At 36.5% G+C, this 27,590-nt stretch overlaps 1 protein-coding gene across 3 annotated transcripts; it reads left to right on the forward strand.

The window, feature by feature from the left end:
• rusc1 (RUN and SH3 domain containing 1) lies at nucleotides 1-26,975 on the forward strand. 3 transcript variants are annotated; one of them, XM_073847348.1, is made up of 12 exons: nucleotides 1-151; nucleotides 1,601-4,748; nucleotides 9,264-10,250; nucleotides 12,500-12,619; nucleotides 12,715-12,791; nucleotides 12,970-12,987; nucleotides 13,239-13,413; nucleotides 13,793-13,898; nucleotides 14,022-14,068; nucleotides 18,982-19,741; nucleotides 19,836-20,000; nucleotides 24,620-26,975. In XM_073847348.1, exons 2-12 carry the CDS (start codon nucleotides 1,694-1,696, stop codon nucleotides 24,783-24,785), a joined length of 5,676 nt encoding a protein of 1,891 aa, XP_073703449.1. In that variant the 5' UTR covers nucleotides 1-151; nucleotides 1,601-1,693; the 3' UTR covers nucleotides 24,786-26,975. The 3 variants fall into 3 exon arrangements, with proteins under 3 accessions (XP_073703449.1, XP_073703450.1, XP_073703451.1); XM_073847349.1 differs by lacking the exon at nucleotides 12,970-12,987; XM_073847350.1 differs by lacking the exon at nucleotides 9,264-10,250.
• The last annotated feature ends 615 nt before the right edge of the window (nucleotides 26,976-27,590 follow it).

Below are 27,590 nucleotides of genomic sequence, written 5' to 3' on the forward strand. Positions count from 1 at the left end.
AGAGGGGAAAGGAAGGGAGGGCTAGATGACGGAGCGATAGACAGGAGGAAAGAGAATAACGGCGTATAATAATTTCAGAGTCATGGCTTGTGCGATGGAATAGAGATCGAGATCAAGAAGAACGCGTCCTTTATAACCTTCTAAAAATGAGGTACGTTTTTTGTTCGTACTGTATTGTCTGCTGGATGTTGTGCGGTTTGTTTCATTGCCGGATTTTGCTGATGAATCTGTTATGTTTATAAGGTAGCGTTAAGACATTCGAAGATATATCATAAACCGATACGTTATTATTGTGAAATGTTAGTCTTCTGTATTGATACAGTACCATTAAAGGCTACGGAGGAGGTGTCATCACAACTCGTATGTCATCACATCTTATTAGACATCATTTTAATACTCTCTATAAATATTTAATATATAGCCATCAATACACAACGGCGTCGTAGATTACGTGATGTTCAAATATTGCGTTTATATCAGTCATGAGTTTATTTACTCAACGAGCGCTAGGCCTAGATTTACATCCTCTGTATCCAAGGACATTGGGCGAGAGCAGTGCATTGCCCACGGTGTTCATGAAGAGAAAAAATAGCGTTAGTCATTGCTGTGATTTTCTGCTCCACAAGCCTTACGCAGAGAAAAAGCACCGATTTTGTATAGCCTAGCAGAATAAAGATATTTAAGGGTATGTTAAGGACATGTTGATTATGTTATATGTTGGCTATAATTGTGTTCTCTCTTTTATGGGCATTTCCATTGAGTATTCTCTTAATAATGTACAAATTCCGCAAAAGGATACAAATTGGTTCTTATCTGAGGTCTTGAGTGCATGCAATAAAAGACTGAAAAGATGCTAAGCTCTTAATGTAATTAGTAGCCATTTTTTCTTTACTCTTAAAAATTGTATTCTAGAAATATTGATATAATATACCTAAATGAAATACGGTTATATATAGAATTATTATTATTATTAATATCATCATCATTATTATAATAATAATTTTTTTGACAAACAATTGTGCAGGGCAACGATTAATCGCATCTAAAATCAAAAGTTTTTGTTCATATATTACATGTGTGTGTACTGTATATATTTATTATGTATATAATAAAGACACACACATACAGTATATATTTCGAAAAATGTGCATTTACATGTATATATTCATATATTTTATATTATATATAAATATATTTAATATATACACAGAACATTTTTCTTAAATACTGTATATATACATGTGTGCGTATTACTACATACATAATAAATATACTAAGTACACACACATATATTATGTACACAAAAACTTTTATTTTGGATGCGATTAATCATGATTAATCGTTGCCCAGTGCTAAAAATACTGAGCATGCAAGTTTCTAAAAAAAAACGATAGGTTAGTGTTACAGTGACACAGAATATTTTATGTATTTTTATGATCTGAGAAATTGGAAATGATATTGGTGTTCAATATCAGTCCAGGAGCAACTTTATCTATGCAGTTTACCAAGTGATGCTAAATTGTCAACTATTTTTATTCCCATTACTCAGGTACTCCATTTTTGTGTTTCTAAACAAAATCTGTCTTTCTTGATATTTCAGGCACTAACTAGATCCAAGATGTGACCCCATATGTTTACAAACACCTTAGAAAAAACACCAGAATAATAATCAGGACATAAAATCTATCCCACCATGCATCCCTCCTCTCGTCCCTCTGTGCCCCCACGTTCCCGCAGGTTTGACAATAGGCGCACGGAGGTAAAACCAACCCAAGGGGCTAAGAGGGAGGACAAAAACATGAACGCAGCAGCTTCATCCCCTCGTCGTGGCACTCGGGGACCACCTGAGTCTTCCAGGTTAAAGGGTCCCGGTCAAGGTGCACGAGCCCCAGTGGTTCAATCCAAACTGTTGCGGCCACAGAAGAATGGTGCTCACGCAATACCAGCAATCTCGAAACCAAAAAGTGGACACACTGTATTAAACCTAGTCCCAGCTGTGGATCCAAACTGCAATGAGCCCAGCCTACCTTGTCTGTGTTGTGATGGCCATTCACCTCAGGATAGCAACAGCCTTTTTAATCACAACCATAACAACAATAACACTGTAAACATCAGGCAACAAATGAAGCTCCCACCACCACCTCCACAGAAGGAATTGGCAGTTCCAAAACCAGACATCAAAGAAGATGAGTGTAAGCCAGAAGTAAAGCAACCTCTTGTCATCCCAGTGGAGGAGAAAGAGGAGGACAATGGCAATGCGGATGAAAAAGAGGGCGGTCAGCTCAAAAACGAGGACTGTAGCGTAAATGTGAATGCTAATGTTGATGAGAATGGCAACGGCAATTGTGATGGCGAAGATGGTGAAGAGGACGAAGATGACGATGACGAAGATGATGATACTCTTGTCCCTTCTTGCTGCAACTGTCCAGAATCCATGCTGGACTTCTCCCTCACATCTTCTACCTCATCTTCGTCCACATCCATCAGCAGCTGCTCAGATCTGGAGTGTGACTGTCCTGATACATTTTTATTGTCATCACAGGACCAAGAGGCAACTGAATGCTATCCATCATGTCGTTCCCCGGTCTCCAGCTGCCCTGCCTTTCAGTCCAATGTCTTACCATTGGATCTCAACACTTCCGCAAGATCGCCTTGCTCTTCTGATGAAGGCTATCCCTCGGCCCCTTGCTCTCCGTCGTCTGACTACATAGACAGCAAGGGATCAGAAGAAGGAAAATGTGTTAAAGTGGATCTCCTCCATTTTTTAGACTCCATAGAAGAGTTGGGAAAAGTGGATCTGTTCTACCGCATTGTCAGGTTGGCACACTGGGAACTGGATGGTGAGCTGATTGTCAGAGATAGATTGGATCACCAGCAGAAGCTTCAGAGGGTTAACAAAGAGGTAAAGCTAGCTTATCTTGTGAAACTTCAAGAGGAAGGCTTAGACTTTGACGATGAGGATATCACTGGAGTTTTGGATGAAATGGGCAACATTCACATTCCATGGAAGTTGTATAAAAGTGACAAATCAAGCGAATCCCAGGAATTTTCTGATGCAGGGGTAGATCTGACAGCTCCCTCAGATCTTGATGAAACCCCTGCCTCTGATTCACTTGCTCCATCGCCATTGGAGCCTCCTCCTCGGCCCCCAAAACCTCCAATGAGGCATGTGAGTTCCCACCCAGAATCACACACTTACGAGAACATCAGTGGACATGTCTTCTCAGTCTCATCCACCAATGATGCTACTAATTTCTCTACAAGTGTCCCTGTTCCTACATTGCCTGCGCTGTCATCCTCACCCCCAGCTTTGAAACCTCCAGCCCTTCCTCCTCCTCCATCACAGCCTGTGCCCTACTTCACCCTAAATACAGACAGACCTGCTGTCTCCTCCCTCACACCACCAATTCCTCCTCCGAGAAGACGTCATAAAGCCCGTCTAGAGGCTCTAAGACTTGCTGAGCTTGAAAAAGAGAAGACTCCTCTGTCCCTTCCACCGCCAACATCCAGACCTCCTCCATTGCCACCTCCACCTGCGATGTCCTCGCCTCCAGCTATTCCACCTCCACCATCACTTCCGCCACCTCCATCATTTCACGCTTTGGATGTGGAAATCCGAAAGTTGCTTGCACTGGCAGGCCTCACCCAAGCCGAATTGCTTAAACTTAGTCCCGAGTTGGGTGTCTGTGTAGATGTTGTCCTGGAGAATGAGCAACAGCAAATGGCTGATGTCTCTCAGATTGGAGAAATCAGTGTAAACAGGACACTCAAGGAAGAAGGTCTAGAGAAGGGGTTGCATTTCAGATTGAGAGAAGTATCCAGGTTTGGGAAAGACAGGTCTGCAGGTGTAAAGGAATTGGATACTCCCAGTGAAAATGAGGTTTCTAAAGATGAACAGAAGGAAGCAAACAGGACTACATCCTTCACAGAAATGGCAAGACGACGTAAGAGAAATGGTGGACACTGTAATCATAGCTGTGGCTGTGGTTTTGGATCTCCCAACTCATATTACAGCACTGATCTTAGCAATACAAACATCCCAAATGTTAGCTTTGGAAGTTTTGATTATACTTCAGTGATGTCAGATACCCCTCCTCCTCCGCCTCCAAGACCATTGCCCCCTTGTCCACCAATTGCCTCCAATCCTCCTGAACTTCCTCCTCTCAAGCCGTGCACTCTACCTGCCAATGCATCTCGCCCAGATAGATTTGACTGGCTGATAGCCTTCACCCCAGATACAGAGTCGCCTCCTCTTGAGATGCGAAAATCATCCAATGATGGTATGTTGCAAAAAGGCTTAACTTTAGGCTCAAAAGTCACAACCTTCAAAGAATTACGCAACAGAAGCAAACATAGCTCACCGCCAGCTCCTGTTCAACCAGAACCTGATCCAAATGTTATCACCCCAGACCCTGATTTCCTGTACAACCTCAAATGGAGAAGAGAGAAGATTGATGGAGATGGCTGGGAATATACATCCCAAGCACAAGCCTCATTTCTTCAGCCACCACCCACTCCTGCCTCATTGTCCCTCTTTAGGGAAATGTGCCGTATGAATAGACAGGAAGATTGCCCAGCAGAACCCAAAGTGTCTCAACAAATTGACTGTTCAGCAAGTGAAGGCAGCCTTAGGACTATTTGTGAGGAAAAAGATAAAGCTTTTCACACCAAGAACATGGATGATGAAGATAAAGTGGAAGTTAGGGGAATGGCAGATGGAGCATGGACTTTGGAAACCAGGACAACAGGTAAAGCTGCATTTCATAGTTGTTTCTCTGACTCATTTTGTCTTAGAGAGTCCTTGCACACAGTGCAAATTCATTGGAATAATAAATGATTAGTTCATTCCTGAATTAAAAATTTCCTAATAATTTACTCACTTCCAACTCCAAGATGTTCATGTCTTTCTTTCTTCAGTTGAAAAGAAATTAAAGTTTTTGAGGAAAACATTCCAGGATTTTTCTCATATAGTGGACTTCAATGGGGATCAGCGAGTTGAATGTCCAAACTGCAGTTTCAATGCCACTTCTAAAAGGCTCTACATGGGGAATAAGGATCTTATCTAGCGAAACGACTGGTAATTTTCTAAAAAAATAAAAATAAAAAATGTATATACTTTTTAACCACAAATGGTTATGGCAATGTGCGTGGTTAGTTGTTCGACTGTGTACTCTGGTTCAAAAAGGCAGGGTAGGGCGAAAACCTTAATTTCTTTTTGACTAAAGAAAGAAAGACATGAACATCTTGCATGACATAGAGTTGAGTAAATGATCAGGAAATGTTAATTCTGGAGTGAACTAATCCTTTCAGGAGAAAGTAAAAGAACAGTAGTCTGATGACATGGAAAGTGGTGAGCCAGGATGAGAGTCATACAGGCAGATGGGTAGATGAATCAGCAGAGTGAGACTGGAGGGAATTTCAGAATGCAGCAGGCTTAATGCTGTGTTGTTTCTCATGATGTCACAAAGCTTTTTAATTATTCATCCTCCTCAGCAGGCTAATTCCTTTTTTCTCTCATCCTCTCTTCCTTTGCCCTGGCTGGCACACATTATATATCAACCTTCTTATTTTTTTAGTTCTTTTTTTAGCATAAACAAAGGCAAATGAATTGGCTTTTCAAAACTTAAAATAATAGCACTATCACAAAATTGTCTCGTACAAAGGTCATGATGCTCCTACACCTTTTAAGATGCCTCGTTGTCTCCAATTATTAAATTGATACTCTTATGCTTGTTATTCTCTCATCTCATTATTTTCAATTTGCCATTTCTCTTTTGCTCTGCTCCTTTCTGTAGTGTTTATCTGCCAAATGGAAAAGGCAAATTTGCTTGGATCAGGTTACTTCACTTTTGACTTCAGATATAAATGGCCTCTAATGTGCCTGTAAATTGAGTAGCAAATACATTTGAGGGAGCCCTCATTTTTGTTTACAAGGTTAGCACGTCATACAACTCGGCTAACCCATGCTTTGGCAATATAAGTACTATTCATCTTATTCATGGATATTAGTATTCATGAATTTAACTCAGGTGTTTAGTTCTTCAAGTCATGTACTGTATATCTGTTTAATTTTGTGTTACTAAATTGCTATTTAGTGAATCTTTACATCATTCATCAGTCATATTTCTGGCTGTGTCAGTCAGCTCAAGAACATGCCCTTATGCCTTTAAGCGTAGAAAAGGTGTGACTCAGACCTTTACACCAATCACAATACAGCAACAAGGAAACAGGAAATGCTCAGTCAAACTGACTGCATTTGAGAGAGGGAGATATCTGGAAAGTGAAGGTAACGCAGAATGTTTTTTATGTGTTTACTTTTCTAGAGATATGTACTGATGAAAATGTAAACTTTTTGACTGACTTGGATTCAGTTGGATGGTTCAGTATTATAGCACTTAATCAGCATAATCCACTGAAATGCAAATATGCAATCTGCGAATCAGAAGGTAAATACCAGTGTTTTAGATCTAAAAGAGCTTATTTTCAAAACAGTTAGGCCTTGTAGCTTGTCTTTCAAGGCACAGTATCCATTGCAGGTGAAATGTGATCCTAGTGCAGCTCCTAGTGAGATTCTAGATGGAGACTGCTTTCCCGCACACGGTCGAATGTTGAGGGATCAGATAAAGTGCTATTAGGCTCTGCACACCATAAACTGCAAATTTGACTTTTGTGTGTGTTTGTTTGTTTTAGTACTGTAGTTTAAAAACAGCAAAGAAAAGATACAAAGGTGTGGCACTCAGTACTCTGTGAAGGTATAAGAAGGAAATTTTGAGTACTTGAATGATTAGTTTTTATGGATTTGTATTTACCGTTATATTTTTTGCTTGTGGCTTATTTACTTATTTAGGCTAACACTGCAAAAAAAGGCATATCTTAGTATTTTTGTCTTGTTTCTATTCGAATTCTCAAATCAAGATGCATTTACTAGATAAGCAAAATAGGTGCATTATCTGCCAGTGGGGTAAAAAAAATAATCTTGTTTTAGGAGTATTTTACTTGCCACACTGCCAGATCATTTCACTTCATTTTGATTTTTTTCCCAAAAAATCAAAATCAAAATCTTTTTTTTTTTTTTTTTTTGACAAAAATACTAAGTAAGATAAGCCTATTTTTGCAGTAAAAATAGTTAGGCTTTCTCTTTTTTTCTTAAATATTTTTTGACTAAATCACTTTTGTAACTTTAATAAGGATATATATATATATATATATATAGAGAGAGAGAGAGAGAGAGAGAGAGATAATTTACACATTGAAGAATATGCAGTGTTTTATTCACTTGATTATTTTATACAATGTAGCATGTAAAAAAGCATTTCTTATTTATTTGTTCTACTCTATTTTTTGTCCTATTGCTTGTTAATAGTTTATTTAATCACTGACTGTTTACTTGTCTTCAGTGAGCTTTTTTATTATTTGGGCTAGTATTAGTTTTATGTGATATTGACACTGGTGACAATAATGATGAAATTTCTATGGTATCAAAATTTTTGATGTCATAAAGCAGAAATAACTGCAGTGCCTTGCGAAAGTATTCATTCATACCCCTTCATTTTTTCCCCATTTTGTTATGTTGCTCCCTTAGGTTACACTGCTTTAATTTTTTTCACATCAATCTACGCTCCATACACCATAATGGCAGAGCAAAAAAAAAAAAAGTATTCATGGGACACTTAAAAATTAGCTCAGGAGCATTCACTTGTAGATGTTACTACACTTCGAGTGGAGTTAGCCTGTGGCAAATTCAATTGAATGGGTATGATTTGGAATGGCACACACCTCTCAATAAAAGGTCTAACAGCTGAAAATAAATATCAGAACAAAAACCAAACCCTGAGGTAAAAAAAAAAACTGCCTGTAGGGCTTAGAAACAGGATTTGATCAAGCCACACATTTGGGGGAGTAGTGTAGTCTCCGTTACCCTTAATAGATGAAGTTTGAAACAACCAGGACTCTTTCTAGAGCTGGCCTCCTGGCCAAACTGAGCATTTCATGGAAAAGGGCCTTGGTTAGAGTGGTAACCAAGAACCTGATGGTCACTGTAGTTGAGTTTCAAGATCATATACGCAGATGGAAGAAATTTACAGAAGGACAAACATCACTGCAACACTCCACTGATCTGGGCTTGATGGCGGTGTGACAAGACTCAATCCTCTCCTCACTGAAAACACATGAAAACACACTTGGCATTCGCAAAAAATCTCCTAAAAGACTCTCAGACTATGAGAAACAAGATTCTCTGGTCTGATGAACCTCAATTCCAAGCATCATGCTTGAAGGAATCCAGGCACTGCTCATCACCTGTAGAGTACTATCTCAATAGTAAAGTGTGCTGGTAGCAGCCTCATGCTGTGAAGCTGTTTTTCAGCAGCAGGGACTGAGGGACTCATCAGAATAGAAGAAAAGCTCAATCCAAAATAATTAAATCAATCTATCAATCTAATCAATCTAAAATATTAAGCTTAATGAAAACCTGAAAACCTTCAGAGTCTCAGACTGGACAGAAAGTTTATCTTCCAACATGCCATTTTGCCAAATGCCGATGAGCAAAGCTTGTCGCATCATACCCAAAAAAGACTTAAGGCTGTAAATGTGCTTCAGCTAAGCACTGAGTTAAGGGTATGAATACATGCAATGTACTTATTTCAGTTTTTGATTTTTAATAAATTTACAAAGTTGTGACAGTTCTGTTTTTGCTTTGTCTCTTTGTATATGGAGTGTAGATTGATGTGGAAAAGTAATTTAAAAGCAGTTTAACATAAGGCAGCAACATAACAAAATGTGAAAATGATGTAAATGTGAAAATGTGAAGTATGAATACTTTCGCAAAGCACTGTATATTGTGATATATATTACCGTGATATACAATTTTAGTCATATCGCGCACCCCTACTGGCCAGATAAAAAGTGTTCTTATGATTTAAATTTTCTCATCTTTGGACAATGAATTATATACATATTTTTCCCATGCACTGTGGCATGTTGTGCTGTGTTCTAATGTTTGTATGATCTTTATAACAGAGAAAAACTCTTTACATATAGCATAATGAATGTTTGAAGGAGTTCTCTATCATCTGTTTCATCATATTTACATAATTGCATTCTCTCTTCGTCTAAATGACACTAACATTTTTCCATTCTCTCTTTTTCTCCCTCTTTCTTCACTGTTTGCTGTTTGACCATTCTGCCCATCCTTTCGATTCTGAATTTCCTTCATTGTTATACTGTCATAATTATTCACCCCGTACCCATAATAACTGTAAAAGTGTCCTCACCTCCCTTGTCCCTCTCCTTGACCTCACCTTATTACCTGCACTCTGCTCCCTTCTCACAAGCCTCCCAGTTTTACCACACTGACACTACGGATCATGCCATGAACCATAGTGAGAGTTCCATAAACATCTCAAACCCGTTATGCATAAATTCTACTTTTGACTGCAGCAAAGATGTCTATACTGACTCCCTGTACTGCACTGGCCCAGAAAACAATACGTTTTTGTTCTGTAAACAAGAAAATGATCTCAATGGTAACATGGATTCTTTGTACCACCGCTGTAATCATGCTGACAGCTTCCTAGACTCTTTATACGTCTGTGGGCATGATCTTGACAGCACAAAAAAGAGCTTCTGTCCACATAACAGCGGAGTAGACTCAATCAGAAATGATGATTCACTTTACAGTGATGCCAGATACACAAGTACTAGCCTGAAGCTGTTCACTGACCCTGAACCACCTCCAGACATTAACACTCTTACTGAGGGAGACATAACACCGTACAAAAACATTGACATGCAAACTTACATAGCAATGCGAAATCTCAAAAATCGGAGCTATGTGAACAAAAACAGTTATAAAGATGCTGACTCGCTGTTTGATTTGAACTCAAAACCACCAATCAACCCGTTTTTTGACCACAACAGCAATGAAAACACAACACAGAACAACCAGCAGCTTGTATCCTTCCCTGCTTATTACCTTTACCACCCCAAGAACTGCCCCTTGCATAAAGGCGCCCCCCCACGGCTGTCCCCCGTAGGAGCAATCTCACCTCCCCACAGGTCCGGGCCTCCAGTTCCAGGCACAGATGTTGCCCGTCTCTGTTCACCCCTGTTCCCTCGCAGTCACACCCTTCCTGCCCTTGCCGCCCCGCTTTACTACCCTTACCTGTACACTCCCCCTGTTCAAGCCCCTCTACGGGAGCCATCGGTCCCCATACTTCACTCTCAGCAGAGTCCACCACCGCTCACTTTGAGTAAGAGATCAGCGCATTCTCATTTCTCTCACTTTCCTTCACTTCTTTCCACTTTCTTCGATTGTAAAGCACCTTGTCTGTTTGTCACTGTGTCTCCATTCATATCCTGTGGATACTGTAGCACTGTCTGTGTCTGTGACAGTGTGAAATATGTGGTTGTCTGTTGCATGATGGCATCAGAACCTCTGTCTTAAAAATGATAATATGTGGCTTATATTTATGTTATTTTGTAATGTTCAACTGATTGTGTATTTTTTTTTATTTAATTATTTTTATATAAATATGCTTTTTTTATTATTTCAACCTGGTCTCATGACGAATACGTACCTGCGGGAATGTTTTCGCTAGACATGAAATATGTACCAATGAATACATACAGTTGAGGTCAAAAGTTTACACCCCCCTTTCAGAATCTGCAAAATGTTAATTATTTTACCAAAATAAGAAGACTCATGCAAGATGCATGTTACTGTTTATTTAGAACTGACCTGAATAAGATATTTCTCATAAAAGATGTTTACATAAGTCCACAAGAGAAAGTAATAGCTGAATTTATAAAAAAATGACCCGGTTCAAAAGTTTACATTTCCTTGATTCTTAATACTGTGTTGTTATCTAAATCATCCACAGCTGTTTTTAGTTGTTCACAGTTAACAGTTAAACTCCCTGCTGTTCTTCAGAAAAATCGTTTAGGTCCCACAAATTCTTTGCTTTTCCATTTTTGTGTATTTGAACCCTTTCCAACAATGAATGTATGATTTTGAGATCCATCTTTTCACACTGAGGACAACTAAGGGACAAATATTACAGAAGATTCAAACGCTCACTGATGCTCCAGAAGGAAAAACACAATGGAGATGTGTACATTTTTCTTATTTTGCCTAAATATAATTTTTTTTTTCATTTAGTACTGCCTTTTAGAGGTTACAGAAGATACTTACCGGCTTCCCAGAAGACAATTATGTTAAATTTAGCCTGATCTTCAAACTTAAAAAGTTTTTTAAAAAGGTTTTTAATGCATGTTTTTTTTTCCTTATGGAGCATCAGTGAGCATTTGAAAATGGTTCTTAAAATCATACAGTCATTGTTGGAAAGGATTCAAATGCACAAAAATGCTGGAAAACCAAAAAGATTGTGGGACCTGAAGGATTTTTCTGAAGACCAGCAGGCAATTTAACTGTTCAGGACCAGTAAGGGACTCATGAACAACTATCACTAAAAAAAAAAACAGTTGCGGATCATTCAGGTAAGAACACAGTATCAAGGGAATGTAAACTTTTGAACCTGGTCATTTTTATAAATTCAACTATTATTTTCTTTGTGAAATATCTTAATCAGGTGAGCACTAAATAAACAGTAGCATGCATTTTGTATGATTCCTCTTATTTTGGTAAAAAAAAAATGCATTTTGCAGATTCTGAAAGGGGGATGTAAACTTTTGACCTCAACTGTATCACTGCAGTTTCCAACAGAAATGTCCATGAATGTGACTTAAAAACGCAATCGCAAGCATGCCATTTTAGCCTGTTTTTAGATCTCTCATCTTTCAGCTCTTTCTTTGTGAGTCTTGTTTTTCACAGGATTCATACCCAAGGATTCCACATCCAATTCCATGCCAGTTAAGCTACCAAGCAAGCTTGTTACGTCTAGAAAGCAAAACATATGGAGCTGTAATCATGACTGTGTATAAAACGATTACAAGTGCCTGCTGTTTTACCGCCTCTAGTGTTCATTTCTGTTGGAAACTGCATGGATATGTACCTATTGGTATCTATTTCACGTCTCACAAAAAAGTTCCCACAGGTACAACATCAGGTTGAATAATTTCTTTGTGTTCACGGCTGTACAGTATTTTCATTTTATTTTTTACATTTTAATGATTTATTTTATATGAATATGCTTATTGCTCTTTGACTTTTTTGTTTATGGCTTTATTTTATTTTGTAACCCCTGTCATTTACAGTATATTTGTGTTGATTTTAAAAGCATTGGCGTTTCTTTTTTTATGCTGCTCAGCATGTTTTCCTTTGGCATGTGACAAACCCAGATGTGTCAAAACAAATCCAAATATGGCTGAAATGAATAAATACCTTTCATAATTTATTCATTAATATTTGTATCAGATCTATACACGTTCCTCACGAGCTGCTGTTATGTACTGCACTGGATTGGCTCAAGATCAAGTGTAATACATTATCTTCTGTTAATCGAGTTTCTAACCCCACCCTGCTGTCTTTCCCTTCTAATAGCTGTTCGCAGCTTCTCATTTGCTGGCTCTGAGCAGAAGAACGCGGCCTGGATGGGAAAAGATGTGAGGCCCTCGCTGAGTGCTGAAGGGCTGTCTTCTGCCTGCCTGCAAGAAAAGAAAAGTAATACAGTATAGTACACCTCAGTAATTGCTGTATTTGTCTTTATTTTGTTTTTGTAAATAATTATTGACATTTTATGTCTTTATGTCTCACAGCTCTTGTCAATTCAATCAGTGTGGCAGTGGAAGCCATTTTGGCTCAGTTCAGTTCGTCCAGGACTGTTGTACAGAAGGTCAGTTTTGTACATCTTGGCATTTTAAACTCCACTTTAGTTAAATATAAGCATTCCCACAAAAAAGAAAAAATGAACATTAATAGAATTAGTAAATTAGTAAACTGTACCTGTTTTTCCCTCTCTCTTCATGCCACTTCCATGAACTTGGCTTATCTCTTCCTTTTCCTTTCTCCAGTTTCACTCAGTGGATAAGGTGCTTCAAAGTTCATAAACATGAGCTTTGCGAATGACTTATTTTCACACTAACCTCATGCACCTTTCACCTCCTTCTCTTATTTTCATATTCCCTCTCTCTATCTCTTTTATTTATTTTAAACACTTTATATATCCTATATCTTTTTTATCCATTGCTTTGCAATTTTTTTTTATTCTTTCTGTTCGTCTCTCTCTCCCTCTTGTCTGCCTATCTTCCATTGCCCTTTTTTTTTTTACCTCTGTTGACAGACTCTTTCTGGAGACAGCAGTGTAAATCCCTGTCTTGGTCGTCTGGTACTGCAGTGCCTTTGCCCAGCCCTGCGCAACCTGCTCAGTGATGGACTCAAGCCCCACCAGAGTGACCTCATTGCAGGCAGAAGGCCAAATTCACCCTGGGGATTGGTTCAGGCCTCCACGAAACCAGGTATAAGACATCTGGACTTGGTACACAAGACAATTACCTTCACTAAAGATGTCATTTTATATTCTACCTCTGTTTTTCTGTCCCTCCATCTCTCATCCTCACACTTTTTGTTCTCTGGCACCATGAGTCCCTGCAGTATTGACTCACCCATCTCTGTCATACTTCCAATCTTTAAATATTCCTTGGTTTTCTCCCTCAGTGTTCTTTCTTTTTTCTTTTTTTGTTCATTGTCTCATGTTTTCTGTAGGATTGGCATGATTTCAGTACTTTGTTTACCATGAAGCTGTTGCCTTTCCTAGCATTGTAAAATAATCAGTGGTTTGCTTGTGGTAGCTTACATGTATCTTTAAAAAAATTGTCATTTATTGTTGTCCTTCAGGCCCGAGCACACAGGCTTTGCACAGCCTTCAGACTAAAGTAGCAGGACTTCCCCAGCTTAAGCAGAGTAGGCACAAGTTCAACGCATTCCTGTTTGGCCTTCTCAAGTAAGCCAGCACTTTCCTCTGCCCATCTAAAAGATGATTTTATTGGCAAGATATTGATTGTCTCTCTCTTCTTTTTTTATTCTCCATTGATTTGTTCTTTTCTTCTTCTAATCTGTCATGAAGTGTCAAGCTCCTGGATTACTGGTTTTCACATCTGCAGTCCTGCAGTGGTAAGTGTTCATATTAACTGTGGTTCTCCAATGGTCCTTGCTGAAAGCTAGTTTTTCAAACAGTGGCAGCTAGTAGGGATGTAACAATATCAAAATCTCCCGATACAATATTTATTGTGTTATAAAAAAAAAAAAAAAAGACAAATAAAGACTTGAAAAAATGAACATTTTGTATATTTTAAAGTTAAATATTTTTCTATCTAATGCACTTTGAGAGTTCAAAATTAAGAGCTCCAACCCATGTTCTTAAAGGAGAACTCCGGTGTGATATTGACCTAAAGTGTATTGAATCATGATACCGAGTGTGAACGTACCTTGCATATCTCATCTCGGTTTGTGTCCTGCTGTCCGAAATCTGGGGTCAGTTAGCCGATGCTCACAACAAGTTGTCAATGAGAGCCAATAGGGCATCGAAGAAGCCATGTAAATAAATCACTGTTTTACGCCATTTACGAGGCACAAAGTAGCTCCACACTTCATTGGTAGACTTCCAAGGGCCCTGACATTTAAAACGAGACATTGAGAACTCAGAAAAAGCACCGGTAGTTTATTTACAAGTAGATTTATACAGACATTTTCCACCAGGAACAGACCGGTCGCCGCCATCTTAAATTTAGTCACGATAAGTCGAGTGTCGAGCACGAAGGAAACTACAACCTGATACGTTGATAACCTGATAAATTCCTTGGTGCTCGACACTCGACTTATCGTGACTAAGTTCAGGATGGCGGCGACCGGATTTTCTTTTCCAGGTACTGTCTGTATAAATCTTCTTGTAAATAAACTACCGGTGCTTTTTCTGAGTTCTCAATGTCTCGTTTTAAATGTCAGGGCCCTTGGAAGTCTACCAATGAAGCGTGGAGCTACTTTGTGCCTCGTAAATGGCGTAAAACAGTGATTTATTTACATGGCTATTCCGATGCCCTGTTGACTTTCATTGACAACCTGTTGTGAGCATCGGCTAACTGACCCCAGATTTCGGACAGCAGGACACAAACCGAGATGAGATATGCAAGGTACGTTCACACTCGGTATCATGATTCAATACACTTTAGGTCAAAATCACACTTTCTCCTTTAACTAAGAAAACGTAAGTCAGTGAAAAAAGTCAGTGAACTTTAAAGGGGATTCAACCCTCTTTTTATTTGTGGTATACTGTTTCAGTCTAAATTACATTTACACTGGTGTGTTTTAGGAAGCCAAACAAATTAGAATATAATAAAAATTATAATAAAAAACAACAAATTTATGTTATTGTTATTCCTATGACAGTAATAGCCATATATTGTAAACCAATTGCACTGTAAAATAAATGAAATTAATATTCCACAGGTATATTATTTTTGCTTTACACTACAGTAGGGAAATTGCAATACTTCTTTCCTAATTTCAACAATTTCTAAATTATATTTTGAATTTGGACTGCAGTAACATTACCCATTTAAACCACTAGTGGTCAGCAATTCATATTGCACTTTTAAGCTTTTATTTTAACAAAAAAGGCAGTAGAGCTTTTTTAATGGAAAACTCCAGCTTCAGTGAAAACAGGCTTACAAAACGTGTCTCTCTACAAAATCTCACTACAAATCTAGTGAAATGCTGTAATCATCTGCCATGAATATAAAGCATAACTGGTGGCAATTGCATTCTCAAATGTGTGCTAAACTCACAGCACATGCAATAAACTGAGCCATTCTGAGGTGCGGAAAACACTGGAACATGAACTGATCGCCTAAATGAAGTGTGCGCTTCACTTTGAAACATGCAACGAAAACAGACTTGTTGAAAGGATTAGGCCATATTGTGATTTCAGTTTTAGTTCGTTTGACAGATACTATGCCAAAACATAATGGTCCAAAACACAACTTTAAAGACCTTTTATGTTAGAATAAGATGTTTAAATATATTTTAAAAACTACACCTTTTGCCCGGAAGACCTATCGTTTCATATCGTCATGTGACCACAATAATACCGAGACAGTTTTGCTATTGCGATACCATGATATTGATAATACTGTCACATATCTTGGACTGGCAACAAACTAGTTACCAACAAGTATAACCAGCTTTAGGTGCAAATTCATCAAGCAAATTTTAGAAACAAGGTGGGTTGTCGATCAGCTTAAACCAGCTAAAACCCGCTGTTACAAAACACAATTATCAACCCAAGGTGGATTTTACAACATTTCCTGTGACTGTATGTATTTTTTTTTTTTACTGTACTGACTTGTACCTTTGACTGTAAGCATAAAAATACCATAATATGTTTGCAGATATTTAGAAAACATGCTAAGTTTTACACATGCTTGTTTCTCAAAAAAAAAACTTACTTTGAAAATGTGCATTCTGTGTCGGAATATCTGTGAATTCTGCTCACTGCCAGTTTACCCAATAGTATTTTGACACCCTGGGTTGCCAGTTGGTGGAAAACCCAGTGTATTTAAGCCATGGAAGACAGCAAATGAACTGGGTCAGAGATTGCAGATTCTGCTCAACCTAAAAATCTTCATCACCTATCCAAAATGTTTTATGACCAGAGCAATATTAAAATGCGGATAAATCAACTCTACAACTTGCATTGTGTAAGGCTTGTGGCCTCTTATTGTCAATTGCGCTCATTCCTCTTGCATGTTCTCAATCTGGCAACCCGTGTGTGCCTCGAATCTGAGGAGGAGGGGCGGGAGAAACAATATTTTGAATTTGGACTCCAGTACTCATTTCAACCACTAGTTGTCAATATTACATACTACACTTTTAAATTTAATAGAATGGACAAAGAAAGAGTGTACAAATAAAATAGTAACAACAGTTTTATGTATAGGTTCATTTGATAACCCATAATGAATAGAATTTATCAAGCACAGTCACAGTATTAGATCAGTTTTAACCATTAATGCTATTTTATTTGTATTTTTTATTAATAAAAAAAAGTGATCAATTTACACTACCAGCAAAAGTATTTGAACAGTAAGATTTTTAATGTTTTAAAGAGTTTTTTTCTACTCATCAAGCTTGCATTTATTTGATCCAAAGTATAGCAAAAACAGTAAAAGTTTGAAATATTTTTACTATTTAAAATAACTGTTTTCTATTTGAATATATTTTAAAATGTAATTTATTCTTGTGATTAAACCCAAATTTTCAGCATCATTACTGCAGTCTTCAGTGTCACATGATCCTTCAGAAATCATTCTAATATGCTGATTTAAGAAACATGTAGTATTATTATTATTATTATTATTATCAATATTTAAAACAGGTGAGTAAATTTTTCCAGGATTCTTTGATGAATAGAAAAATCCAAAGATCAGCATTTGTCTTAAATAAAAAGCTTTTGTAACATTATACACTATACTATTCAAAAGCTTTGGAGTCAGTATAATATGTTTTTGAGCAGCAAATCAGGATAGTAGAATGATTTCTGAAGGATCATATGACTGGAGTAATGATGCTAAAAATTCAGCTTTGAAATCGCAGAAATAAATTGTAAAATATATTCAAATAGAAAGCAGTTATTTTAAATAGTAAACATATTTCAAAATTGTATATTTTGATGTACAGTCGTGGCCAAAAGTTTTGGTGATGCTTGAAATCATTGTTCTTCCATTGTTAACCATGGTGACCTGCAAAGAAACGCGTGCAGCAATCATTACGTTGCATAAAAATGGCTTCACAGGTAAGGATATTGTGGCTACTAAGATTGCACCTAAATCAACAATTTATAGGATTATCAAGAACTTCAAGGAAAGAGGTTCAATTCTTGTTAAGAAGGCTTCAGGGCATCCAAGAAAGTCCAGCAAGCGCCAGGATCGTCTCCTAAAGAGGATTCAGCTGTGGGATCGGAGTGCCACCAGTGCAGAGCTTGCTCAGGAATGGCAGCAGGCAGGTGTGAGTGCATCTGCACGCACAGTGAGGTGAAGACTTTTGGAAGATGGCCTGGTGTCAAGAAGGGCAGCAAAGAAGCCACTTCTCTCCAAAAAGAACATCAGGGACAGATTGATCTTCTGCAAAAAGTATGGCGAATGGACTGTTGAGGACTGGGGCAAAGTCATATTCTCCGATGAAGCTTCTTTCCGATTGTTTGGGGCATCTGGAAAAAGGCTTGTCCGGAGAAGAAAAGGTGAGCGCTACCATCAGTCCTGTGTCATACCAACAGTAAAGCATCCTGAGACCATTCATGTGTGGGGTTGCTTCTCATCCAAGGGAGTGGGCTCACTCACAATTTTGCCCAAAAACACAGCCATGAATAAAGAATGGTACCAAAACACCCTCCAACAACAACTTCTTCCAACAATCCAACAACAGTTTGGTGAAGAACAATGCATTTTCCAGCACGATGGAGCACCGTGCCTTAAGGCAAAAGGGATAACTAAGTGGCTCGGGGACCAAAACATTGAAATTTTGGGTCCATGGCCTGGAAACTCCCCAGATCTTAATCCCATTTAGAACTTGAGGTCAATCCTCAAGAGGCGGGTGGACAAACAAAAGCCCACTAATTCTCAAACTCCAAGAAGTGATTATGAAAGAATGGGTTGCTATTAGTCAGGATTTGGCCCAGAAGTTGACTGAGAGCATGCCCAGTTGAATTGCAGAGGTCCTGAAAAAGAAGGGCCAACACTGCAAATACTGACTCTTTGCATAAATGTCATGTAATTGTCGATAAAAGCCTTTGAAATGTATGAAGTGCTTGTAATTATATTTCAGTACATCACAGAAACAACTGAAACAAAGATCTAAAAGCAGTTTAGCAGCAAACTTTGTGAAAACTAATATTTGTGTCATTCTCCAAACTTTTGGCCACGACTGTACTTTGGGTCAAATAAATGCAGGCTTGGTGAGCAGAAGAGACTTATTTAAAAAACTGTTAGAACATTTTTGACCTTTATATTTTCTTTTTTCCTCAATTCCCGCAGATGCGCTGGAGACATATTACCGCCCAACTTCCTTCATGCGTCTGTCACTAACATCTTGCCAGCCTCTTTTTGAGGAGCTTCTCCTTCTCCTGCAGCCTCTCTCTCTTCTGACCTTCAACCTTGACCTGCTGTTTCAGCATCACCACCTTGATCCCTCCTCCCCAACTCTCACCCCAGCCAGTCACACATCTGAGATATACAGCCCACCAAATGAAGACTTCAGCTTTCACTTGTCACCCAAGGGGCTTTTCCAAGGAAGCAGCAATCATCTTGGAAGCGTGTTAGAGCAAGGCCATGGCAGTTTTGGTTTAGACACCAATCCTAATTCAGGTCTCACAAGCCACATTCTAGATGTGTCAGCCTATCGCAATCCAATTTCGCTGTCATCAGGTGTCACCAAGGAAGAAGCCAATTCGCCATTATCATGGTTTAAAGGCAATGAGATCTCTGCACCTCTTAATGCCGGAAGCCTTTCCCAGCAGGCAGGCCAGGCTCTTCAGCAAGGCTGGGGTGCAGTAATGCGTTTGGGAGAGCGTTTAGGGCAGAACTTTGGTTTGGCCACCAACACAGAGGATGTTAAGGATCCAAACTCACCAGATGACTTCAAGACTGGCTTCTCACTGAATCTAAAAAGTCCAGATGAATACAGGCAGCAACCAAGAGACGACCTTTCCTTGAAGGATAGCGGAGCTGCTGTTCCCTGGGGTCTGGAAAGGCTCTTTGGAGCTGCTAAGAGCCCCAACAACCCACCAACAAGCAGGTTTGATGTTGTTTTTTAAATGTCAGTTTAGTATATTTCAAATCAGTCAGGTTTATTAATGTGAAGTTTCTTTTTATTCTCTTTCATACTGTAGGCGCCCATCTCAGTGGCTCTCCCCAGGCGTATCTGTCCTTTCCCGCTTAGTGAATCTTGGCCAGGCTTCTCCGCCTGAGAAAAGAGAGCCCCAGAGAAGCAAAGATAAGGAGGAAGATGACAATGAAAAGATTAATGAAACCAGAGATCAGCCAAAGCCCTCGAGGTAAAGTTTCTGTTAGATTATTCATATTCTTCTTAACAGATTTACATTCATGCATTTCATGAGAATAACGTTTAGACCTTTTTTGGTAAAGTGTTTTTTTTAAGGCTTGTGGTATTAAGGTCATTGACAAAGTATACATTTTTGTTTATTAATTGTGTTCATAATTAAGATAATACATTACATTAATATGGTAAGACAAGCCAATTTGCAATATCAAGCAGCAAAATGAGCTGTTTTGTACAGATATCTAAACGCTGAAGTCTAAGATTACGAGATTAAAGTCGTAATATTTTGAAAATAGTCTATATATTACCAGAATAAATTCAAAATAATTTGACAATAAAGTCGAAATTATGAAAATCTCAAAATATTTTGAGAATAAAGTCGAAATATTTTGAGAATTAAATCAAAATTAGAAGAATAAACTCTAAATATTTAGAGAATTCTGTCGAAATTACTAGAATAAAATCTAAATGTTTCGATAATAAAGTCAAAATATTTAGTTAATAAAGTCAAAATGTTTTGAGAATAAAGTCGAAATTACAAGAATAAAGTTAAAATTATGAGAATAAAGTCGAAATTACGAGAATAAAGTCGAAATATTTGAGAATTAAGTCAAAATTACAAGAATAAAGTCAAAATATTTCGGGAATAAAGTCGAAATTACAAGAATAAAATCTAAATGTTTTGATAATAAAGTCAAAATGTTTCAATAATAAAGTTGAAATGTTTTGAGAATAAAGTTGAAATGTTTTGAGAATAAAATTGAAATTACAAGAATAAAGATGAAATTACAAGAATAATGTTGAAATGTTTCAAGAATAATGTTGAAATGTTTAGAGAATAAAGTTGAAATTATAAGAAAGTTGAAATGTTTCGAGAATAAATTCGAAATTACGAGAATAAAGTTTAAATGTTTTGAGAATTAAGTCAAAATTACGAGAATAAAGTTGACATTACAAGAATAAAATTGAAATTACGAGAATAAAGTTGAAATATTTTTGAGAATTAAATCAAAATTACAAGAATAAAGTCAAAATATTTCGGGAATAAAGTCGAAATTACAAGAATAAAATCTAAATGTTTTGATAATAAAGTCAAAATGTTTCAATAATAAAGTTGAAATGTTTTGAGAATAAAGTTGAAATGTTTTGAGAATAAAGTTGAAATTACAAGAATAAAGATGAAGTTACAAGAATAATGTTGAAATGTTTCAAGAATAATGTTGAAATGTTTAGAGAATAAAGTTGAAATTATAAGAAAGTTGAAATGTTTCGAGAATAAATTCGAAATTACGAGAATAAAGTTTAAATGTTTTGAGAATTAAGTCAAAATTACGAGAATAAAGTTGACATTACAAGAATAAAGTTGAAATTACGAGAATAAAGTTGAAATATTTTTGAGAATTAACCCTCTAAGCGCCAAAGTCGCAGAATTGCGACAAGACGTCATACCCATTGAAACAGACTGTAGTTCCTAATACGGTGTAATTTCTCATTTGTATTCCTAACCACTAGATGGCAGACATGTAGTACTTCGATTCTAGACCAAAATTACGTCTTGTTCCTGTTCAAAGTATTGGCGGAAATCATAGAGAAAGTGAGCGATCTTCATTGATGCGGAAGCAGTACAGTTCATAGCGTAAATAGAGTAAATTGTCAGATTTGTTAAGGAGAAAAGCACCAAACGGCTGATAAAAAGTTGTACCGTGAAGATGTTGCAAATGTTATTTGCTGATTGTGACTCTAAAGGGGAATATTTGTCTTTTGGAAATGACGATCGGCCGTCTAATAGACGCGCATCTCGCGGTACATCTTTGCGGAGCAGTTGTGCTGCTGTGTAAGACGAGATTGTTCATGAAGCACAAACAAATAAAGCACAAACAAATGTTGCAAATGTTATTTGCCGATTCTCACTCTGAAGGGGAATGTTTGCCTTTTGGAAGTGACGATCGGCCGTCTAATAGACGCGCATCTCGCGGTACATCTTTGCGGAGCAGTTGTGCTGCTGTGTAAGACGAGATTGTTCATGAAGCACAAACAAATAAAGCACAAACAAATGTTGCAAATGTTATTTGCCGATTCTCACTCTGAAGGGGAATGTTTGCCTTTTGGAAGTGACGATCGGCCGTCTAATAGACGCGCGTCTCCCGGTACATCTTTGCCTCGCAGTGGTGCCACTGCGCACCACGAGAAAGTGTTTACAAAGCATAACCAGCGATCATTTCGTCCCTTTGCCCAAAAGGAATGGGGGTGGCAGGGGTGAATGTGGTCATAGTGTACACAGGGGTATAGTAATATTCTAATAATTTAGTAATTTCTTCTGTTTTATTGTTGGTTTCCTCTATTCTCATCCATTTGATCATTTTACTACTATATAGTAGTGTAATATGTAATATTTTTGTTTTATTGTTGGTGTTCTCTTTTTTGATCATTTGGAATGAGGATAAAAAAAATAAAAACATGCAAATAAGTTCAAACATCCATTTATTATCTTTTATTTCCTGAATATTACTTGTGAAATGATCAAACAGTTGGCTACTGTTCACATGCATTTTATTACTACATCGAATAGTAATATAGTAAGAATTTAGTACTTTTCCTGTTTTATTGTTGGTTTCCTCTTTCTGATTATTTGAAATAAGGATAAAAGACAAAGAAATGAGCAAATAACTTCAAACATCCATTCAATATTTATTATTTCCTGAATATTATTATGAACTGATCAAACAGTTGGATACTGTTCACATGCATTTTACTATATAGAATAGTAATAATTTAGTACTTTTTCCTGTTATATTGTTGGTATCCTCTTTTCTGATAATTTGGAATGAGGATAAAAGACAAAAAATGTGCAAATAAGTTCCAACATCCATTCAATATCTATTATTTCCTGAGTATTACTGATGAACTAATCAAACATTAGGCTACTGTTCACGTGCATTTTACTATATAGTAATAATTGACTAATTTTTCCTGTTTTATTGTTGGTTTTCTCTTTTCTGATCATTTGTAATGTGGATAAAAAGACAAAAAACTAAAAAACATCAATTCAGTATCTACTATTTCCTGAATATTATGAATTTCAATAATGCCGCCCCCATGATGACGTCATAATATGCAAATTAGATGAGAATATTTACACCCCACATCAACTTTTGGTGATGCCCAACATTTTTCTAATTTACAGTAGATCTCTATCTTTAAGCCCTTTCAGGCCACAAGCTTTTGAAATCTTGATGTCAAAATCCAGCATTTTTCAAAAAAAATCCTGGCGCCTAAAGGGTTAAATCAAAATTACAAGAATAAAGTCGAAATATTTCGGGAATAAAGTCAAAATTACAAGAATAAAATCCAAATGTTTTGATAATAAAGTCAAAATGTTTCTATAATAAAGTTGAAATGTTTTGAGAATAAAGTTGAAATTACGAGAATAAAGTTGAAATTACAAGAATAAAATTTTAATTACAAGAATAATGTTGAAATGTTTCGAGAAAAAAGTTGAAATGTTTCGAGAATAAAGTCGAAATTACAAGAATAAAGTTGAAATTACAAGAATAAATTTAAAATTACAAGAATAATGTTGAAATGTTTCGAGAATAAAGTCGAAATTACAAGAATAAAGTTGAAATTTCAAGAATAAATTTGAAATTACAAGAATAATGTTGAAATGTTTCGAGAATAATGTTGAAATGTTTAGAGAATAAAGTTGAAATTATGAGAATATAGTTGAAATTTTTCGAGAATAATGTTGAAATGTTTAGAGAATAAAGTTGAAATTATGAGAATATAGTTGAAATTTTTCGAGAATAATGTTGAAATGTTTAGAGAATAAAGTTGAAATTATGAGAATATAGTTGAAATTTTTCGAGAATAATGTTGAAATGTTTAGAGAATAAAGTTGAATTTATGAGAATAAAGTTGAAATGTTTCGAGAATTAAGTCAAAATTACAAGAAAACAGTTGAAATATTTCGAGAATAAAGTCAAAATTACAAGAATAAAATTTAAATGTTTCGATAATAAAGTTGAAATGTTTTGAGAATAAAGTCAAAATTACGAGAATAAAGTTGTAATGTTTCAAGAATAAAGTCTAAATATTAGAGAATTAAGTCAAAATGACAAGAATAAAGTTTAAATATTTCGGGAATAAAATTAAAATTACGAGAATAAAATCAAAATGTTTTGATAATACAGTCGAAATGTTTCGCTAATAAAGTCGAAATATTTTGAGAATAAAGTCGAAATTACAAGAATAAAGTCGAAATATTTTGGGAATAAAGTCAAAATTCCGAGAATAAAATCTAAATGTTTTGAGAATAAAGTCGATATTACGAGAATAAAGTCTAAATATTTTGGGAATAAAGTCAAAATTCCGAGAATAAAATCTAAATATTTGAGAATTAAGTCAAAATTACAAGAATAAAGTCAAAATATTTCGGGAATAAAATCAAAATTATAAGAATAAAATCTAAATTTTTTGATAATAAAGTCGAAATGTTTTGAGAATAAAGTCAAAATTACGAGGATAAAGTCGAATTTACAAGAATAAAGTTGAAATGTTTCGAGAATAAAGTCGAAATGTATCGAGAATAAAACATTCTGTGTTCTGATTCTTCAGGATGGTCCGAACTCTATGTGACCACTCTGGCACTGGAACAGAGCTGAGCTTCAGGAAGGGGGAGGAGCTTGTTCTACTGGGAGGCGTGGACCACGATTGGATTCGTTGTCGTCAAGGTCACAAAGAAGGCCTTGTTCCCATTGGTTATGCTTCACTTATCATGTGACCTATCTTTCATCTTGCCTGTATGTTTGTGTGAAAGAATATCAGGGGATAACATATAAGGAAAAAGACCATATATAGACGTAGTTATTAGTAGCCGTGTTACGTGTTTATCTGTTTATCTCTGACCCTCGTTGCCTGGTTTGTGACGTCCGGAATATTTTCTGTGATATATAGGAAACAAAATTACTGTATAAATAATAAATATATATATTTAGATTTTACAAAGATAGATAGACAGATAAACAAGAAATATAAATGGGTAATAAATAAGAATCAAGGTTAACAAAAAATAAAACCATCATAGTGTATTTATTAGTAGGTGTTGGCAAAACAAACAGCTCACCGGGAAACTTACTTAAAAAGCTCAGAGCGAAGTTATCAAGAAACGTATATTCGTAAAACAGCATTACAATTTTAAGTCTAATAAACAACCAATATGGATATGCGATTCAACTGTATGTAAAACCCCTTGAATTTTTATTCATATCATCAGCCCAGCAACGTGTTGTAGAAGCAAGCACGACTTCGTTATAGCAAAGGCATGAGTTTTGGTCATTTTGGGGCTAAATTAGTGCATAAATGACAGATTTACTCAACTTTTTAGTTATTTTTATTGAACTACTTAGTAAGACTAATTATTAGTCTAAAAATGAACTGCTTGACCATTAAAAACAATTTATTCCTCATAATAATACTTGGTTGTACTAATTTGTACATCAACAGTTAATAGATGAACTCTTGGTATTGCCTGAAGAAACACCCTTCTATTATTTCACTTACCAGAAAAAAAAAAGTAAAAAACATTCTGTTTTCGAAAACCAACATTATTATTCTCTTATCGTTATTATTGTAACTCAATGGTAACAGTCAAATATATTCAAGTGGTAGTGTGTAGATGATTCTTTTCTATTTCTTACAGTGTGATGGCTACTGTGGTAAGGTCTGTATCACCATGAGCTTGATAGTGACTATGCATACTCTGTACTGTACTGTTTATGAGGCTTGTTGCTGGGAAAACCATATATGATTGATAGCATTCATGATTTTCGTTTGAATGGATATTCTGCATTCGTATATCGCTTTGAATCAGGGGTTTACATACTAAACCTGCATGAGTGTGTATGAATGTGTAGCAAATGTCAGGTAATCATTAACACAAATTATTTGCGAGCATCATGTGAGCAAACGCTTCATGCTGAAGGTCTAGGCCAGGATTTTAGTGGCTGTAGTTGGAAAGGTGCTTGCTTATTGTTCATTAAATGGCCCTCTGTGTTTCCCACAGTTGAATGCTCATGTGTAGTATGAATGTTTGTCACACCTCTGACTTGGCACTGCTATCAAAAATATATTTAGATAACTGAAAGAAATATCTTGTCACGTTTAGCACAGCTTTGCCCATCGCACCACATAATGATATGCCTTCTGGATTATTCCAGCTACAGTCCAGGCTACAGTAGCAGTAACTAATTCACATTGCTGTACATAAGTATGAATCTTACAACTGAAAATTAATGGATGGGATTTGTGTATGTATGAGAATGTAAAGGGACAATTGGTACGGTTTTTAGAATATAGTTTAGGAGAAAAAAAACACCTTGAGAACTAAGAAGTTAGCTTAGTAATTGGCTTGAGCTTTAATGTCCCTGTTTTAAAAATGAAGAAAATGTAATACAATCTTATGGTTTGAGAAATAAGCAGGCAGCAGGGGTTTAGTAAATTTATTTAAAAAAAATCATATTTAGTGTCATAGTCTTACCTCACAGGGCAAACTGCAATGATGCATGATTTTTTAATTTACTTATTATTTCAGCTCTCGTAGCTGTCATTTTCATTCTACCTGTGTATTTATAATTGTGACATTTGAATTACATTCGTATGTTTTGGAAAAAGAAACCGCTTTGTTGCATTCTAAATATGGTGTACTTATTGTTTGTGGTTAATATACCATAATATTGATCTGCTTTTTATCTGTTCCTCTTGTCTATCTCTCTATCTATCTCTTGTGTGTGTACCTTTGTGTGGTAATGAGTTGCGTAGCTCTTTGTGGTATATTGCCCATCGCTGGTAGCACACTTCAAGCATATTATGTACTGTACCAACTCTTGAGTTCTGTAATTCCCTGTGAATCAGCTCTATGCATGTTGGTGTTTGTAAATATACTCAATAAAATATTAAAAGAAACAATGTGGAAGTAGAGTGTGTGGTGCTGAAGTTGCGACACTGTATAGTGTTTATCAGCTGCAATACCACAGATCGCAATGAAGATGTCGCTAAATGAACAAAAGCACTTGAAAGGACAAATACGAGACAACTCCTGCACAGATACAGTTTTGATGTGTTTAATTTGACGTCACTAACAGAACAAGCAACTTATAAAATAAAAAATAAAAAAAGAGTTCAAATTAGTCAAGACCAAACCTCAAGACCATGTTGCTGTACGGAAAATATTCCTAAACTACATATCAACCTTATTTTTCCCATAAGAGCGAGCGTGGCTATTAATGGGTCTGGCTTCCGGTCTTATCCTCATTTTGCTGCTTGATATTGCAAATTGGCGTGTCTTACCATACTATTTTAATGTATTATCTTAATTATGAACACACTGGTTTGTAGTGCAAACAGTTTTACTTGTTATTTCCCTAATTAACCGGAAGTCTTGCCCATAGGCTTAATTCCGTGTTGAAGATTAAGGTGGATTCAGCCTGTGTCCCAATGTGCATGCTATCCATCCTGAATTCTGTGATATTAGTAATTTTCAATACTATTTAGGGTAGATAGGGTGCATTCACTCCTCCTTATACACACA

Source organism: Garra rufa, chromosome 9 (genome assembly GCF_049309525.1).
Source record: "Garra rufa chromosome 9, GarRuf1.0, whole genome shotgun sequence".
Taxonomy (NCBI): domain Eukaryota; kingdom Metazoa; phylum Chordata; class Actinopteri; order Cypriniformes; family Cyprinidae; genus Garra; species Garra rufa.